Source organism: Ambystoma mexicanum, chromosome 8 (genome assembly GCF_040938575.1).
Source record: "Ambystoma mexicanum isolate Mex_15411 chromosome 8, UKY_AmexF1_1, whole genome shotgun sequence".
NCBI classification, from domain to species: Eukaryota; Metazoa; Chordata; class Amphibia; order Caudata; family Ambystomatidae; genus Ambystoma; species Ambystoma mexicanum.
The window spans coordinates 957,741,298-957,762,060 of record NC_090929.1 but is presented as its reverse complement, the minus strand read 5'-3'; the positions used below and the strand labels follow the sequence as shown (position 1 = coordinate 957,762,060).

The following is a 20,763-nucleotide window of genomic DNA, read 5'->3' as shown; positions in this document are numbered from 1 at the left end:
GCGGGCTCGTAAATCTGAGAGAAGCGAGTAGAATGCAGGAATGCAGGAATGCGCAAACCAGACGAATACGCAGAATGGATGAGCGTAAACTGGATGAGTGTGTAGAACAGATGATTATGTGGAGCGGACGAGTATGTAGAGCCCACGAGTGTGGATAGTGGATGATTGCGGAAGTGAGGAGAGTGTGTAAATCGCCGGAGCAGATGAATGTACAAACCTGGCGAATGTATAGAGCACATGGGTGTATGAAGTGAATGAGCGTATACACAAGAGTACATGCGTGGGGTGGACAAGAGGGCATGTGTGGGGCGGACAAGAGGGCATGCGCGGGTAGACAAGAGTGCATGTGCGGGACAGACTAGAGCGCGCAGGGCAGACAGGAGTATTGGACGGACTGGAGATCATAGAATTGCATGACATATATAGTATGGCTTAGAATGCAGAGAGCGTTTAAAGAGCATATAACACATCATATCACACCACCACGCTTACTCTCTTCTTTACATCACCACTCAACTAGAACACAGAGATACTATGACACCATTCGGTATAGCTGTTCTCATACCAACATCCGCCGCTCACTGCACATCATTCTAAGTAAACACTGCTGGTTTCACCGCCCCCCCAGCCAGGCGTTCTCCTCAGGCCTATCACAGCCACAGCCGTTCTGGATAAAACCCGCCAGAACGAACACATTCTCCTGATCTCTCAACCACCACACCTACCGCTAAGAAGCAGCTATTACACGAATACCGCACAAGCTGCACACATACCCGGGGCTCACATGCACCTTTGACTCTCTCTACTCTCTCTACTGATCTGAACTTCGGTTCCCAAGGGCGTTCAAACTACCAGCGCCTTCAGACCATACCAATGGTATATAATACGCTATATAAGTGCAAAATAACATAACATAACAAGTAGCCTCAGCAAGGACCTGATAGCATTTTATCGCAAATTTTTCCTGGATTTTATATTTCCAAAGTGTCCAAATGTAAGCACAACAAATATTGATGTAACTTTGGTGCCTGGGCAGTGGGCGTGGCCTTCACCAAGGACAAACGTCTACTTAGATTTGCTTATTGGTGCAAGCGGCATGGCCGGAGCCTATGGCCCATGGATTGTGGAGACTGACCATGGCTGTAAGCAATGAGCACTGGCCATTGGTCACATTATGGGGATATAATGGAAACTGGACTAGGATGCAGACTAGAGGCAATGGATAATAGGGGTGGTCTGGTAGGGCTGGGGTCATGGTCGAGCATCATGCCCTAGGCAATTCAACCACGACTTGCATCCCCAGTATGCGCTGCTGAAAATGACACACATCAGTGTGAGCTACACAAATATGTTTGTTAGAGGAGGTATATAGTTCCTTCATATATGTTAAAAGAGGAATTATTAATAACTTATATGCAGTGCTGTAACATCATCAAATTCACTAAAAAACCTTCATTAAAGGGGCATTACGATTAAGTTGCACTAATAAAAACCTATAAAATGTACTGAAAACACATTGGTAAAGGGAAATTATGTTTAAGTTGCACTAATAAAAACATATGAAATTCATTGAAAAAAAAACGTTGCAAGCTCAAATCGAAAAACCAAAGAAATGTACCAGTTATGGTGAACTATGCAACCATAACTCTCACTACCACCATGCACCTCTAAGACTAACATCCATGACGTCAAAGATGGCATCACATATGGTATCATTAATGATATCACTGATGACATCACATATGACATCAATCCTGATTAAATGTTCCTACAAGGGGTTCTTTTTAGAATGTTGCTAGCTACACATGAAGGGTGATTGGGAGTCCTCTCGTGAACTACTCCATGTGTCACAACATATACTTATTGAAACAGAAAAGTTTTTTATTAGAGTCTTGTTTATAATACAGCAATCTAATAATACGCACAAAAAGGCAATAGCTGCAGCATGGGCCATTGAAGTAGAGTATTTTTAATCATCTGGTAATATTGGCCTGTAGAATCAGAAATCAATCCAAGCCTATTAGAATCTTGACTAATGTTAAACTTGTATTAACAGCTAACAATACAAGAATTACTACACAAGAATGACTACACACATGTTAATAAACAAAATATATAGGGAGAGCATTGATGCATACAAAACTGAGGCACTTACAGGGAAACTCAAGTTAGAAGTAAATAAACACCATGCCCAGAAAAGGACACTAAGATTAAAGTTCATCATCATTTATAAAACATGAATTGTCTGTCTGGGGCCTGATTATTGCCCCATGTATGTGCACAATGAGCTCAGGCCAAAACCTAAGGAAAGTACATTAAACAACATAGCACAAGGTTAGGGTCTGCATATATAGCACCATTAGAGTATGTTTATCATGTTTTCAATGCAGTATGGCCAGATTAAATCATCTGTTTAACATTCTCACTGTCACTGAACAAAAACAGTAAGCACAAAAGTAATGGGTGGAAGGTTTTGAATTAATCTGAACCACTGGCTTTGCTCTGGGCAACCTTCCACACCACCGTTTTTTAGCCCGTCTGCGCCATGCAAAAGGGGTCCAGCGATATGCAAATCAGTCAGGTACTGCCACCAATGGTAGCAGCCCAGCCCGAACTGCTAGGCCAGGTCCCCTCTGCACGGAAACACAAGCAACCCCAGACATGTTTAGTAATGCAATTCAACCACAACATCACTTTAACAAAGTCTTTTCATTGAATAAAGATATAATCAATACCAGCATAGCTACATGTTCTTGGATCCCAAGGAACCGAATACATTCAGCACAGCAACAAGGAAATTACTTGTCTGAAACACATTGACCTCTCAAATTTGTAAATGCTGCCGTTGGCTCTATCCAACGCGAATGTAATTAATTTAGTCCTCCGGCTGTAATGGACCCTCTCTGCCCCGTATTGCTTTAATCTGTTGTGTCTGCCGTGTTTTCCTACAGGATGATGCACTGAGAGGTTTAAGGATGCAGGATTACATCACTGTGTTTTCATCTCCCTCTCTCCTCAGCATTGGAATCCCCCCTCCTGCCTGACAGAGTCTCTGCCCCGCTACTCTCCACTCACCTGTTCTGGCACTGTACGAGTAACTGACAGCGCTAATGAAGAAGAAAGAGGCCTAGCCAAGCATGGATGGTTTAAATCACCGGGTAAGGGGGCGCCGCCCAAATAATTGTTAGAGAAAAGTGTTTTTATTGGGTTGATAATTGGGATTATGGTTATTTATGGTCTACTGCCTTCTTAATCTCTTCTAATTCTTTGCCCTTTCTGCTGCCGCCCTACACTCAAGAATTACATTTTTGGGGTGCGTGGAAAGTGCTCTATATGATAGCAACCTAACATAAATTAGCACTGTATATTTTTCTCAACTTTAAATGCTGGTGTTATTATAAAAGCAATGACATTTATTTTAGAGGATTTGAGCATGAATGTGTCCCTTTCAATTCGAACATGAATCATATTTTCAGGGTGATGTTAAATCATGAGATGAGTGTCAGGGAGTTTTAAAGTCAAAAAGAGCACCTGGAAACTTCTCACTGTAGCCCAGGGGTGTTGCTAGGTAGGAAAAGATCTGGGGCTACACTAATGTCGGGACTGTCGGGACTCGGGGTTAGCTAGCCTTTTGGTTCTAGCCCCTGAAATTCTATCCAGGGCTACAACCAGAAGACCTGGGGCCATAGCGCCCCACACACCCCTAGCAACGCCTCTGCTGTGGCCTGAACCCGATGACCAAGAACTGTCCGTTTCAGATGTTGGCTAGCATCAGATACCCTGAAACACACCCTTGTTTGGTAGTAATCTTTGTCAGAATGGCATGCCTACCACTGTGGAAGTATAAGGGTTATAGTTAAATAAAGGTCAAAATAAAATGGGGGATGATGTGTATAATGCCTGCTTCACCCCAATCGACTTATTCATATATGAACGTTATGTCGTTAGTACCAACCCAGATGCCAAGGTTGAGATTATCTCCCCCGCACCTCAAAATATTTGTAAACATTTTTCTCCTAACCATTTGAGGATTTATTTCAAACTATTCACAAATATTGTTACTGTTAGGCGTGCATAGTGTTGTATTTCTTTTCACGTTAGTGGGACATATGAACAGGAATTTGCAAAGTGTGCTGCAATTTGTTTTCACTATATACAGGGCAAGTGTCTGTCAATTTCTCACCAAATTTGCACAAGTCTTATTTTATGCACATCTTGCATTTGTGGAGTTCGCTCAATCACCTTTTTTTCCGTGGTACTCAATTCAAACTGACGTTGTGTTTTTTAGCAGAGCAGAAACTTTTTGCAAAAAGCATTGTACAAAAGAAAACAAAATATAAAAATATTTCAATGGACATGCTAATAATAGTTGTTTTTTTTGCGTATGCACGTGTGTGAGTGTGAGTGTTTGTGGTTTGGTTATATGCAGACTGTGTATGTTGGTTATTGTGTGGAGTGTGAATTAGTTATACAGTCAACCGAATGCATTGATTATGGTGTGGAGTGTGTGTTTTGGTGAAGGTGTGTTTCTTTCTGTGTGTGACATTTTTGCAGGTTTGTGGGTTGTGCTGTGAACTGTGTGTTAGTTACCATGTTCAGAGTGTGTGTGTTATTGTGTAGAGTGTGTGTCTTCTGTGTTGGTTATGCTGGTGTGTGTCTGTGTTTTGGTTATGGTATGCTCTGTGTGTTGTTTGCTTCTGGAGTTTGTGTGCTGTTGATAGCATCAGTTAAAGGTGTCTTTATTATATTAATTACTATTTACTGATTGTATTTGTTATATGTATATAATTCCACAATGACATGGTGGCATGTGCATTAGTAAATGCAGCGCGGAAAGGAAATGATGGATGCTGCGCGGACAGGGATGCTTATCGCAAATGCGCGAATTAGAACCAAGTATTGCATTGTACAAGCGCATTTGCCGAGTGAATTCAAAGATAGATTTTAGAGGCAACTTTAAGATGTGCTCTGGCATCAAAATCAAGTTTTTAAAAAAAAAGTCGAATTGTGCATCTTAAAAATTCTTCTGACGGACATTTCAAAGTTGCCAGCTGGTGATTCTCTTCCATGACATCGTGCTCTACTTTCTTTTGTGTACACTTTCTCATGCACGGTGTTTCTCGCAGGCCATTTCACTTATTGTGATGGGTTTAGATTTTTAAAGACACGTTTGGTGTTGGCCAAAATGTTTCTTCTGGGCAATTTCAGACAAGCACATTCTGGCCTTGAACCTGTTTCTGCTGAAAAAAGAAACAATGCTCGATCAGATCAGCACGTGCACAGATAACAATGCATCCACTGCATTGATTTTTTCATCATCTTCTTGCGATGGAAAAATGGTTCTATAATGTTTGGAAAATTCCTACGAGTTCCTGCAATAAGTGAACCTTTCAAAATGTTGACACACGATTTGATTTTTGATTTTGATTCCATGGCGAGCAATAACGGCAGCATGGTCAGTCAGGTTCTTTGGCTGAAAAAAATGGTTTACTTTGCTCCGTTCCAAACGAAGACCTCCACAATTTATATTTTTGGTTGGGCAAATTTGCACATCAGGAAAATCATTTTTTAATTGTTTTAAGAGGTACTGGTTTCTCAGTGTCGACCAGTTTTATGCTTCTTGCTATGTGTTAATTCTTGATTTTCCTTCGATTACCTTCACTGTTTTATGTACAATAATAAAGTGTGTTGTATTTGTTTTATGGAATTCTATTTCCTGCAATAGAAAATTCAGTGCTGCAGCCATCGGTAGTTGTGCCCAGTCACAAATGGAACAGACCTTGTGAGGTGTTGGTGCGTTAGAGGTTACTTCTTTTAAGATATTGTATCTGCTGTGTGATGTGTTCACTAGAAGAGGCTACCAGAAGAACAGACTTCCACCTGAACTGCGGTCTAGCAAATCTTTTGCCTACAAGAAAATGATTCCCTGAATTGACATTCTCATCAGCTGCTGTGCATTTCAGATTATGTCCCCACCCTCATCTATATTAACTGGTAGCCAAGTCATTTCTGCAGTACAAAATGACTTTGCACTGACTTTGCACGGCAAAAATACACTTTGCACAGTTCCATGAACCAGGGTTTGTGTCCGTAGTGCAAAATCACTTTTCAGAAGTGCAAAGTCACTTTTCAGCAGTGTAAACAAAATTCCATGAATCAGCACCCAAGGTGTAAAAGCTAGGCGTCAAGCTGTTACATCTCAATTTACTTCTCTGGGATGCTTTTGTTCACTTTGAAGGCAGAGAAAGGGCATGAAGTAGCATTGACGTTTCACCCATGCTTTGTTCCTCTGTCTTCAAAGTGTACTTCATTGTACACCTTCATGGGATGTTCCTGCAGTCACAGCACACATGGATTCCAATGCAATAGACCTGCATTTAGCACCTGCTAACAGCAGACATATTGCATAGAAATCCATTATAAATGGCACCTGCAGAGCATAGTTTGCAGGCAGCCTTAATATTTTATTACAAAAAAAAGAGTACAATGAAAGAGTGAAGATAATTCCGCCTTTTATTAGTCTCTAACATCCCACTCTGTTGTGTGAAAATTGGAAATTGCAGTTACTGGCCCAACAGGATTTACATGCTGACGTTGGCGGCCCCGTGCAAGTAAATTTGACTTTTTACAAATTTGGCAACTACAGTAAACTTGAGTGTTTTGAATAGATGTTTTAAAGGTTTCCATGGGAAAAATTATTCTTAAGCAATCTTTACAAACTGTAGTAAGCTAATGAATGGGGCACCCAGACCCATGATTAAAGCTCTAGTCCCTTTCGGTTAACCTAAAACACTTTCATGCAATTGAACCCCTTTTTTTCCCCAAAACATTACTACTGCAGGTAAAAATGTTTATGTCTCCTTTTCAACAAAAAAGTAATTTAAAGAGGCTCATTATAATAAAAAAGTAAGAAAAATATTGATAATAATAGATTTTCAGACTTTATTTCAGAGACAACAATGTAACATTGATATTACTATTTTTCCCATGAACAATACGTGGTTTTACATTATTATTTTGCACATCCGTTTAATGAGAGGTCCTTTGTGAAATATTATTAGCAAAATGCAAGTGTCATCCGTCCAATATTGAAAGTTCTCTAAATGTTTTTTGTTGGGCACAGTTAGAAAATGAGAGCAAAGATGAGTGACAACTGGAAATTTGCAAGGTTCAATTTGATTACTCCACCATCATCACTAACTTTACTCTCTTTCTTCAAACTTATCCACCTGTCATGGGGAGATAATTGCAAAAAATAAGGAAGCCTCCAAGCAACTAATGGAACCATGCCTCTTGATTCCCGAGATATCAAGGAGCTTACCAGCATGTGTGCCCCTGAAGTCTCTCAAATGATTAACACGTCCTAATCCCAAGATAATATCCTGCACTGCGTAGCATTACTTCCAACTACTGAATGAATTTGCACCTTGCCCGAGGGACCAGACCACTACTGTCCAATCTTTATAATAATAGGTAGAGGTAGGCAACTAGACAACTCCAAGAACACCTGGAGACCTAGAACAACTTCCATGGCCTTCAGTCTGTATTCCAGGCTATAAGATGGAGCGAGAGGGACGTAGTTGATATAGACAGTCATTCGAGAAGAACTTGTATTAGATGTAGACCACCATTCAACCGCCATGTTTCCCAATCTGACACTGAGGGCAATGTAGACAACTAAATACTCAGCGAGTAATTGTCCAAGGTCATTTTGAGGGATTGCTAACAGGTTTTTAGTGTGTTTTTAATTTACCTTAGTGCTTGAATATAATGTATTGTAATATTTGTCAATGCTGTTGATGAATAAACTCTTCTTCTTCTCCCATGCACTTGCGCGATCTGAATGACACCTGGCCTAGTAGGATCGTTTTCTGTCTTCCCTCTGTTTCCCTCCTTGCCTCGTCGCGCCTTGAAACACCTGTGTATAAGCGTGTTATAAATGCCACATCATATCATACTTCTTCTTCTTCTTCTTCTTCTTCTTCTTCTTCTTCTTCTTCTTCTTCTTCTTCTTCTTCTTCTTCTTCTTCTTCTTCTTCTTCTTCTTCTTCCCGTTGTTGTTCTTCTGTCTTTTCAGTAGGGAACCGTCCACTGGCAGACAAATTTTAATTTTTCACATGAAAGCTGAATTTTGCTCAGATGTTTACTGTTTTCCACAGTGCACATATCCCAGAGCGCATTAATCAAATCCCTGTGTGGGAACTGCAATGACATGAATAGCACGGTTCCTTTTGCCTTCCTTATCTAATGCAATGCGTTTATCCAGTCCCCACAGGCGGTAGCTGTGAATGTTATGACAGGAGCAGTGCAAATGGCTGTGAACGCCTGTGCGAAGCAACGATTTTCTGTATGCAGTCATGCAAGACAACGGTGCTAATTTTCATTGAGCTATACCATTAATTGAATGCGTTAAAGTCCTCCGTAAGACGTGTATGCATTAATTTAACAGTGCGGCTCATTTTCAAACATTTCCATGTGTGGTGGTGAGGGGCGCATCATTCATAATTAATACTCCAGCATTTGTCACAGCATGCATTTTCATGTTGAAACAAAATGCTGTGGATTCTTAAGGAATCTGCCTGCTTTTTACACCAGCAACAGATCCATGGGAATCCATTGTAAACATGAATACATGAATGCATGACAGGAAGGCTAATTGCAAAAGGGTGGTGAACAAATGAGTATGCCACCTTTTTACAGTGCACTTTTGCAGTCCGCCATGCAAAAGTTGAATATTATGCAGAGGGGCCTGTGTAAATCAAGTTGCAAAAGTAACGGGTCACCTCTGTGTAATTTATGAGGACTTCTGGTAGCAACATATCAGCACACTTTCCTGACTGCCAAACTAAGAGTCTTCTGGTAGGGGCACGGAACTCCCAGCAGGCCTGACCTGCCGGATGTTCAGGCTCCTACCGGCAGTCTTGTCACTGATGCACCGGCACCATTACTAATGTTGCTGGTGCTTCAGGTTTCCCATTCCCATGGAGTCCTATAGGACTCCATGGGATTGAGAAATAACCGTTCCCCTCTGCCTATGATATCCTGGTAGCACAGGGATATCAGGCGCCGGAAATGGTGTTACAGGGTTTTCTTTGTATCAATGTTTTTACATCAGTCATGGTTTAGATGGTCAAAAAAGGTTTAAACTGGTTGGACTCGATTCTTTCCCTGCTGGTTATCCACTTCAAAATATTGAATGCTTGCCTGTGATTTGTATTAATTAATGTTTTATCTCTTGCAATCAAATATGTTCTCTATTAAATGCACAAACTACTGGTAGCTCCAGGTTTGTTATGATTGATCCTCTTTATCTGAAACAGTTTTTATTTATCGTTGATTATGATAATCATTTTAGCTTTTAGATTCTTTTATTATGTATGATGTGGCATCCTCATATCTGTTTTTCGATTTAATTTTCATTTTATGTTCTATGCTTTTATGTCAAATTTGCTGAATAATGTTATGTAAATCATTATCAATAGCAGAGTATTGTCGCCTTTGCACTTGCCCGCCAAAAGCTTCCAAAATTGTATGGAATCACCACTAACCCTCACGTCTTTTAACTCATTCCACTGAGATTTTAAAAATAAATCTTTTTTCATCTAGTTAAAACATCATAGTGTTTCCTCTCTAATTGGAGTATCCACCACAGAATCAGTATGCAGACAGGCAGTTTAGCAGCTCTACAGTTGCTGTCATACCAGCCCCCCTCAGCCACTGCTTTCTTTCCTATTAACTTTACAGAACGGGTAACTTGTGGCAGGTTGATACCACAACACAAATGAAACTATTTGTTACCCTCACATCTGCACAATCTTGGTTGCAAATACTTTCAATGTATCTGAGTGCCATGCTGTATAACCAGGCTTAACTGTTGAAACCTGCAACTTATTCCGCTTGGGTTCTTTCCTGGCATTCTCAATTTGAGCTATAACAATCTCAAAATCATTATACTGCGAGGGGTTTGGAATAGTAAATTGAGGGCTAAGGGTAAGACTCAAGGGTTTATGTTTGCTCTCCCATCTTGCAGTCACCTCAAACTGCAAAGCATTTCCCCAATTGGTTGCTAATCTATCTATCTATCTATCTATCTATCTATCTATCTATCTATCTATCTATCTATCTATCTAATCAAGGAAGTCAGCAAGGAGTAAGACACAGGAGAACAGACAGTTTAACCTATTCCTCTATCAAACAGAAATGTCATTAAATGTTTCTTAAATTGAGTGGTCGATACACAACCTCTATGATCTGGAGGAAGGGTATCCCAGAGAGCGGGTGCCCAAGCATTAAACCTTGCACCAGCAATTTCTTTTAGAAGAACTTGAGATTGATGAAGTCTAACTTTGTCATTAGAGTGTAGGGTTCACCTAAAAGAAGTCTTCTTAACACTTGAAGATAGATATGCAGGTGCTTCACCTTTAAGACACTTGAACACCATGACAAAGCACTTCAACTGAATTCTCTGATCAACTGGGAGCCAGTGCAGTTTCCTACGGGTCTCAGGCACCTGGGACCGACGACCCAATCCACAGATAGCCAGCACTGCACCATTTTGTGTCAACTGCAGCTTTCTTATGTTGGTTTGAGAAGTACATGCTAACAAGCTGTTGCAAAATTCTAATGTTGTATTAATAATAGCAGCAGCAATCAAGGCTCCATTTGGATCTGAGGGCAGAATAAAATTGGTGAGGCTGCTGAAACTATGGGGGATATTGAATTCCACAACATTACCAGTAGCTGGAGCCTTAATGCCTGGTACAGAAACAAGTAGATGATAATCCCCCCACCCCACCTGTGCATAGTGTTTCTCTACCTAAAACACTTTTAAATGATTATCAGTCTTTGGGGGGCAAAGAGGCCTAAAAGACCCTCAGACCATCGCTTGTATTACTACATGATCAAGTTCAATCCCTGAATTCCCCTTGTTGGCCACACAATTGAAGGCAGAACATTTGGGAGCCCTCTTATTTGGACTAGCGGCATTATCATCGTCCAGTTCATACAACAAATCCTTAATCTCTTAGCATATTTAATTCCTTAATAGGTTTGAACATTTAAAAATATATATATTTTCCCCTCCATGGGAGAAATAGAAACATTAGCTTTCCTTTTAGACATTGCACTAAGTCACAATAAAAATGGTAAAGAATAAGGTCTATGCAATTACGCTAATTGTAACAATAGCAACAGTAAAAATCACATTTCATCCACTTGCTTTGATAAATAGTTCTAATAACAATTTAAACAGTGACAGAGGAGAAGGACATTCTTAATGTGTCATGCCTCCTCATATACGCAAAAGGCGTACATACAAAATTTTAGTCCATATGGACATCCAGGCTGGCCTGCACTCTGGGCCTGCCATGAATACCCATGGTCCACCATCACATGACCGGGCATTCTGAAGGATCACGATGGGCATATGCGGACCATGGACTAGGTACCCTTGCAAAGCCCAAACCCCCTGCAGCATGGCCCCAGTAGGCAGAACACAGGGGCACATGGGTGGGCGGTGAGTCCCTTGATAGTGTTGAGAACAAATAAATTCATGGATGCAGAGCTGATCTTGGGTACTGCTTGGAACACATTGGTGTCAAGACACCCTGTCGTATGCAGGATTCCACAAAACAGTCATAATCTGACTACGCACTACATGGCTGATGCGAGCTGGTGGAATGGTCTCTTGACACCTGCATGGGCACCTGTCCACCCAGTTACATGTAGCAACATGCATCCCTGACCGCTTGACTTGTAAGCATGCAACACGTACAGGCACACATTTCTGAGGAACAAGCGTTTATGCTGTTTGCCCCAGCACATACATATGGCATGATCAAACATAAACTCTGATTTCACATGCAGTGGGACGACGCATAATATCCCTTTCCCTGAAAGGTTTATACACCAACATTAGATTTACAGACATCCATGCACATGTGTCACTCTGAGCTGATGTGTGTGGATGGCTTCACGTGCAGTGGTGCAACCCATAGAGGTGCCCTGAATGCATTTCCATCACATAGCCACACTGTAACCTGGCATCTGTACTGTCTCAGCAATTATTTCCATAAACTCACATTGAACCACCTAATGGAGCCAGTTTCTTTGCATTGTACATCAAGCACTTTACAAACGATATCTGATGTGGAAACACGGCTGTTGCTGCTGAAGTGCATGTTTATTCTGTCACCTGCTTTTAGGGAACACCTTGCCAGAATGCATTTCAAAGCTGCCCATACTGTCACACTGTGGAGTGATCAGCCTGCCGGGGTCTGAGTGCCCATAGTCCACTGCCCTGTGTTGCAGGCGTTATGTTAAAACAACCTCGCTTGAATATCGCAAGGGGTGAAACTAGACCACCATAGGAATAATGTATTGATAGAGTGTCATTATTCCAAGGTGGACAGTCAGGTACACTCCTATTGTACTGTATCAAGATAACCCTTTAAGAAAGGGTGAGAGGATGACTGGCACCAATGAGTGATCCTGTCAGATTTGCGTCAAATCAACGTGCATTTGGGAATTGAAACAATGATCACAGAGCTCTATTTTCAATTCATCAGTCCATGATGAAAAGGTTGTTGGTGTGAATCAGTGAATACATGACAGACACATGGCTTGGTATCACATCAGTGTTCACAACACTCACCATAACATTGAAATGTCTGTAACCATGAAACATGCATACTTATCCATACATCTAAATTAATTGTATTATGGAATGGAATGGCAGCAACATCGGCCACTCATATGGGGTATGAGGGCTCTGTTGCTCCTTGTGTCAGGAGAATTTCAGATGAGGAGGGGCTGGGTGTCTGTTTGAGCATGCCCAGTCAGCAATACAGAAGCATCTTTTGTTCATAGACTGGAACAGATGCCCCACAAGAAACACCCAAACAGGAGGTACAAATGTTGGGAAGGAATGTTCAACTTACGAACATTAGCCTGACCATTAATGAGCTGATGAAGTGTTTTTAACAAAACCAGCTTCTGATACATTGTATAGGGTCCACATTTCCCCAGCCACTGCCTCCACGCCATTGCGCAAAAGAGCAGGACCATGCTTTGTCTGACAGAGCTGGCGTAAGCATATCCCGTTAGTGCTGGCCTGAAGCCAGTGAATATCATGGTGTGGTGGTGCGGTAAGGGTGTTTAGTCCAGTGGAGTTTCAATTTCAGGGAACTTCTGTGATTGATTAATGTGTTTAAGTGTGGAGTAAGTATGGCACACTATTCATAGCCTAGCAATAGGAAGGAATAGAGTCAAAAGCTACCCCTATTCTTAGACGCACTGTAGGTACATGAATTCTGCAGCATAGGCTAGTTTTAGCAAATATTGGCCAAGGGAAGTATATCCACAGGGTTATATTTTAATTAGTCACTGGACGAACATCTAAAAAGACCAGGGACAGAAAGGTCTAGATGAAGCAAAATCAATCACAAAAGTAGTCATACATTTTGTGTAGGTTAGTAGCAGAAGAATAGTGTGGCAGAAAAATAAAAGCTCATTTTCATGTACTACTCAGGAATAGTAGCATGAGTTTATTGTCAACACACAACAGTGGGCGTTTCTGGTTCGGACAAAGTTAGCCAACAGAAGTGTGTGTTGGAGGCAAGTTGTCTTAGGTAATAGAGTATACCGATAGGGAAAGATGACAAGGGAGTTGTCAAGGAGGTTGATCTGAGAGGGAATTGTCTCAGAAATAAAATGGGGTGAATGCTGCAGTTGTAGGACCTATCTTTGTTTCATAAGGTGTCGTCTTGGAATAGAGAAATATTCAATAAATCGCTGTCTGAATTACTGGTGAGGTATTATTGGAGAAAAGATCCTGCAGTGGCTAAGATCTATGGAAAGCGCTATCGACTATAAAACCAAAATACCCATCCTTTTCTTTAGGAATATAGCTGCCTGCATTTTTGGCTACGAGGCTAATCACAATGTTCGACGTTGTCAACACAGCTTCACCCGTCTGGATGTTATTTTATAACACCTATGGGAGGTTCATTGTCCACATTACTTTGAAATCCTTATTTGTATATTAATTGGACTAACACCCAGCCCTTTCCACAGATCCTAGCCACTACAGGAACTTTTCTCCAACAATACCTCGCCAGTACTTCGGACAGCGATTTACCAAATATGTCTCTATTCCAAGACGACACCTTATGAAACAAGATAGGTCCTACAACTGCAGCATTCAATTCCCTCTCAAATCACCCCCCTTGACAATTCCCTTGTCATTTTTCCCTATAGGTATACTCTATTACCTTTCCATCTACAGCGTCCTGATACCCGTACAGTCCCTTCAGACAACTTGCCTCCAACGTGCACTTCTGTTGGCTAACTATGCTCTAAACCAAAAACACCCACTGTTGTGTGTCGACAATAAACGTGTGCTACTATTCATACATGAAAATGAGCTTGTATGATTCTGCTGCACTATTCTTCTGCTACTAACCCACACGAAATGTATGACTACTTTTGTGATTGATTTTGCTTTATCTAGACCTTTCTGTCCCTGGTCTTTTTAGATGTTCATCCAGTGACTAATTAAAATATACCCCTGTGGATATACTTCCCTTCTCTCTGATCTTTCCTTGGCTAATATTTGCTAAAACTAGCCTATTCACCCTCTAGAGTCAGGCCACCCTTCAACAAAAAAGAGGGTCCCCCTTTGCCCTACTATATCTCTACACTCATCAAAGCTGCATATGTCAACATTTTCAGTGCGCTATTGCATGGACAAGTAATACAGAGATGGCTCAAAGGACAATCAAGCGGTGCGGTCACACAGGGCCCCCACAAATATTGGGCGCAGCAAGCTCACACAATGTAAAATGTTACTTTACATTGTGTTAACTGGCAGTGCCCTTTGGATGAAACTGTTATGTCAAGCGTCAGTCAATGACTGTCAGTCACTCATTTATAGACAGTCACAGTCATCGACTGACACTTTACATGACAGTGTCATGTAAAGGGTCCTGCCAGCTCACACAATTTAAAAGGATACCACCTATTCATGAATTGCGCCGGGTGAACAGGAGGGGGCTCATGCCCATGAGAAATCTCACACAAGGTGCTGGTAGACCTGGGGCCAGCACTGATGTGACACTTTAGACAGAAAAGGTCATACGTGCCGTTAAACAGAGGAGCAGCACATGGAGGCATTGACAACAGGGTGGTGACTTGGGCAGCACTCTATTCATTGTTGCACACATATCACAACATCGATTGTACACAGACGACGGTCTGCACAGTGACACGATGGACCATACTGTCCTAATCAAAGTGCATTGAGGAGCTACCTGGCAATGGTTGGCATGTTGAGAGAATGGAGAGTAAAGTGATGGCGAGGGGATGCATGTACTCGATGTCCCAATGCAGTCACTAGAGCACTTTGTCAAGGATATCACAGTTAACCTTCTCAGGCATATGAAGTTATGAAGTGATATTCATGAAAGGTTTTTTTTGTGCATGACAAGACATGGAATTGAAGTACATTGTTTAGAGCTTTTTCTGCGTGGCATGTTAACTTTCTTGTCAGAATGTGTAGATTTGGTAAGCTAACTGATGCTTTGTGCTGGCCTTCAAAATGAAAATGCCCCATGTTCAGTATGTATACCTGGGTTTTAGAAGCATAAGCTTGTTATATGAGCCATCAGTCATCAATGCTTTCCAATTTAAAGGCTCGGTCAACACCAAGAGCATGAGCTGGACACTGAGCGGAACAGAGTTAGTTGCAGGCTGGATGGCTGGATGGTATCTGTATCAAGAGCATCTCAGTGACTATGTTCTCAATATGCAATGATAGTGATATTGATATTGATATTTTATTTCTATCGCCCTCGTACACAAGTGTTTCAGAGCATGGCAAGGAAGGGGAACAGGGGAGAACAAAACAGCGATCTAACTAGGCCCAGTGACATTGAGAACACGCAAGTGCATGGGATAGGGGGAGGGGAAAAGTGCATGGGAGGGGGAAGAGGGGGAGAGAAAAGTGCATGGGAGGGGGTAAGTGGAAAGTGCAAAGCAGAGGAGGAACAGATAAATAATAATAAATAAATAAATAAATAAATAAATAAATAAATAAATAATACAGGCAACAAACAGTGGTAGTGCAGCCAGCAATTTGCAAGTGCTAGGTTTAAGACAGCAGGCAGGGTAGGTCTGATAAGTGCAGGAAGAAAAGGGGGGGGCTGTATGAGTACAGATACAGACCTCAGTGCAAGGGTGGCCTGGAGGCAGTGCAGGAGGGTGGCAGGGTGAGCAGGTACCTGGGCCCGGAGGACAGAGGGTGGCCAGGTGCATGGTGCCAAGAGAGAACAGATCAGCAGGGGAGAGTGGGAGTGAAGGCAGAAGAAAAGAGGAAAGTCTTGAGGCGCTTCCGGAACCGGAGATGGTTCTCCTCAAGTTTTAGAGTGGCACGGAGGCTGTTCCAGAGGGAGGCCCCATCCGAAGACAGAGATCTAGCCCCAGCTTGTTTCTTTGAAAAACGACTGACCCTGTGGAATTTAGAGGTAGAGGAGCAAAGAGCTCGAGAGGCGAGGTATTTGTGGAGGGATAGTTGAAGGTATTTTTGACCCATGCCCCAGAAAGCCTGATAGATTTGGTACATAGGATGTTATGATTTTTTACCAGCGGTGAACTCAAAGTCAGCTGTCTGGGTCAGAACTTTCCTTCTGCCTACCGGGAAGTCACAACCTCCGCCTGGAACGTGAAATGGTGCAGCTTGTATGCGTGGCAAAGGCATGCAACACATGTGTGACTGTACACATTCACAGTGTCTTGCCTGTGTGTCGTCCATTGGGTGTGATAAACTTGACTCACGCAGTGTCACAGAATTTTGTGCATGTTTTCCAAGTCACCCATTACCCGACCCTGGTGGTCGATGGACATGAATGAGCAACGATGTCTGTGTATAGATGCATACACCCGTCTTCCTGACGGTACAAGAAATGGCTGGTCAATAGTTGCCCCTGTGTAGTACATTCCACACATGGAATATCAATGGAGCAGTCTCCATGCAAGCATGCCTTTGTTAGTTCCATATCTCAGCCCCCTACACATGTATGCAAGGCATGTGACATTAACCAGCCACGTATCTTGCAGGGGGCAATGTTGCAATGGTGGTTGGAGATATCATGTCAAAACATATGCATGACATTTTGGTTCATCAGATGTGCAGGTCATACTTCCACATGTTGCAACAAGTAAATGTTGGAGTTGGGTATGGGATCACAGATGATGCAGCGACCTCCATCCTTTCACTGATGTGTATCACTGCCACTCATGTGTGGGTGAATTTATATACCCTCACACAAGCAGGCCATGCCATGTTGCACAGCCTGATATGCCCAGCCATGACTCCACATGTCAGCGAATGCAATTCACCTGCAATGTACAGCTCACAGTGTGGCCAGTCACAATGGGTGATGTATGTGTGTCTGGCCATTTTGGCAATAAGGTCCCAGCTCCATGAGGAGATGGACGCCCTGAGGCGACGCTATCCCAGAAAATTGATGCATCATGAGTGAGTGCACATGCAGAGTCTGTGGCCACTTGGGAGGAAGTTCATTGAGACCTCTCTGCCATTGGGATGTTATGCCTGCATTTTTATCACGGGTGGCCCTAGCCAATGAGGACCAGGCTTTGGCACTGCATGAACAATATGCACCGCCACACCAACACCTGAGGATTCACCAGATGATGGCAGTCCCAGTCCACCCATGCCACCTCTGCCACCTGTGCCCCAATGCCCATGACCCCATGGACGGTTTTCATTTTTTGGGGGATTTGGTGTTAACTTTTTTGTATGCACTCATGCAGAGAAAGGAGACACCCCCTCACCCACCTCAGTGGTGGACATGTTGTTTTCCCCTTTCCAAGATGGACATTTTTAATTTTTTACTAAGCATCTCTTGGATGGACACATTTTGATATTTTTTCCGCCCTGTTCGTGATGGACACATTTAGATTTTTTTCATTTCAACCTTGAGAGATATATTGTTGCAACCTCGAGGCCTTTATGAGTGAAAGACTGGACATGCAGCAATGCACAAAGCCATTAACTGCCATAGCTGACTTGACAGCAACAGTATCACACATACAGGTACAGGTTGCACTAAACATTGATGTTCATATGTGCAGTCTGCATGAATTACCCTGTAGCTGGTGAAATCCAATGCTTCATGTTGTTACAGGGATACTGACTCATCCAGTAACTGCACTCTATGAGAGGTCCACTCAATGGCCTTTAATACTCACTAGTCCCTCTGCCTTCTGCTGGACACTGGCCCTCAATTCACAAATGTGCAGGAACAGTGTTCGGTGGAGTTGAATAGGGAATCACATCAGGACAGCTCTACTGGCAGGTAAGGTTGTGCATTGTCAATCATGTTAATGGCTGGTCAAGTGTGCACCAAAATATTGGCACACTTAGGGTTTGCATGGGTCATGTGATTTTGGGATGTTGACTGTGAGTGCACATGTGAGATTGTCCACATGTCTGTGTGTGTATGTCCCCTTGATCATCCCTACATGTGCTTTTGCTTTCTGATTTAAGTTCTGCAAAGGACAGCAGACTCAGGAGGCTGTGTGGCACTCATCCCCCTGAGCCATCAGCAGTCTTCAACACATTCAATGACAGCATCCTCATCTTCAGACTCCAATCTCTGGGCATCATGGACTCTGCATTCTGACTGTTCTCCTCTTGCCTCACTGACTGTTCTCAAGTCTTCTTCCTACTACCCTTCTCCTCCCCCCTATGTCTTCTCGTATGTGGTCCTGCAGGTGTACTCTCTGTTCATCTTACTCTTCAACCTGTGCCTGAGCCAACTCCCTACCCTTATCTGCTCACATGACCTGTCCTGCTACAACTACACATATTACACACACATTCATTCACAGGTAAACAAGACCTCAGTTTCTCCCCATCGTGACCTTGCCTCAGGACACACATATTTCCAAACACTGCCTGGCAGCTAGCCATATCCTCATGTATACTCTTTGGTGCAGAATCATGTTTGCAGTGACACTGCACTCTTCCACCAAGCCATGCCCTATCTGTGCTCCCTAGTCCACACTTTCACAGCATCCAGCTCAGTGAAGTAACTGTGATGCACCAGGAATTATGACTGAACACTTAATGTTGCCCATTACCCTCTCCCATCTAGACTGCTCGTATTCCATTTATCTGTATGGCCCAGCCTATCATCTCAGTAAACTACAACAGATCTTGAACAACGCAGCCAGCCTCATCCTTGCACTCACTCCCAGGGTGCACATGATTCATGCACTCTGTGTGCTCCAATGGCTTCCTATAGTCCAACATAAAAAGTAAAGATTTTAGGTACGTTAATTGGAGGCATCTCTGAGCGCTGATGCTCATGTCAACAATGCGGTCAGAAATGCTGAATACCTTTTTTATTTATCACATCAAATAAAGCCTTTGGTTTCATTTAAGAACTGCACAAATCCGGTACAAGCAATCATTATGCCTCACCTGACTGCTGCAAGCGCTGCGTGTGGGGGCAAGCAAGGAAAGCATTCATAGGCTCCAGATTGTCCAAAATAATGCAGTGAGAGTAATTCATACAATACCAAGGAAAGAACAGGTTTCTGCAGGGACCTTCACTGGTCCTGTCCCTGAAAGAATCCAATTCAAGATCCTCTCCTTGATCCACAAGTGTTTAGGCTAATCTCCTGAGCCCCCAAGACTCTCTGACAGTTTGAGCGCATGGGTTGTTAAAACTGTGATTTTTCTATCTGCACAGCAGCACTGTCTGCATACATTTGCACACTAAAGAGGGTGAGATTAAAGGAGTAAACACTCACCCTAGTGTTTGGGTTTTAATGAATATCTAAAATAGGCAAGTAGTGAGTTAGGCAAGGGCCAGCCCTTCCTCCATCCCTTTCCTAGATATGCGGCACAACAGCGCCCACTGGGGACAGACAATCTAAATAAATGAGGGATTTCTAGACTTTCCAACAAGGGGATTTAGTGAGCAATAGGCCACTTGTTGAAGTTTTAGATTAGAGGCTTCTACTTGTTATGTGTGATAATCAATCTTTAATAAGACCGAGCAGAACATTACGCCCCAGCTCAACGAACATATTGATTGTCCCTCGATTGAAGAGAATGAGAGGCAAAGGAAGAAAGACTGATTCAGTTTAGAAGGAAGTTAAAAGCCTTGTTGTTTGGCTGTTTTTTCCCTGGCCGCTCCTGTTTCTGCCTCTCCTGGCTTTTCTTATTGTTGTTGTGTTCAATGTTGCACCCTGATGCCTGTGGGCTATGACACATTACAAATGAATAAATCATCAAAAATCAAACGTACGACCTTCTTGGCCATTTGCATCCACAGCTGGGCACTACACGAGAAGTGACTTGACTTCGTCCAACACTGGCTAACAGCCTGGCAACACTACATATAACACTCATCAGGCTCTGCACTAGTGCGTGTGATCCCTTCCTTCAATTCAACTTGAATTTTGCATGCTTCTTTCTCTGTCAAGGCTCCCACACTCTGCTACTCCCTCCCAATCAGCATCGGCCAAATGATGCACCACCTTTCATTCTCTAAGGCACAAGGAACCTGGCTCTTTCCTTCCCCAGGTAGGACATAGGACACACCCCATACAATGTCCCAGCCAAGATTGACCTGCCGGGGACACTCTGCCAGCCCATGAGAGTGTTGCACTGCATGTCATGGCTATGTTGGTTTTCAGGAGTCTGGATTGTTTAGGCCAGCAGGGTGACTGGCC

At 42.7% G+C, this 20,763-nt stretch overlaps 1 protein-coding gene across 1 annotated transcript in view; it reads left to right on the top strand.

Annotated features, from left to right (window-relative positions):
* LACTBL1 (lactamase beta like 1) overlaps nt 1-20,763 on the top strand; it is a 398,761-nt gene that overhangs the window by 30,687 nt on the left and 347,311 nt on the right. The window contains exon 2 of the mRNA XM_069610864.1: nt 3,020-3,158. Coding sequence (XP_069466965.1) covers nt 3,138-3,158 — 21 coding nt within the window. The 5' untranslated portion in view covers nt 3,020-3,137. The remainder of the gene's footprint in view (nt 1-3,019; nt 3,159-20,763) is intronic.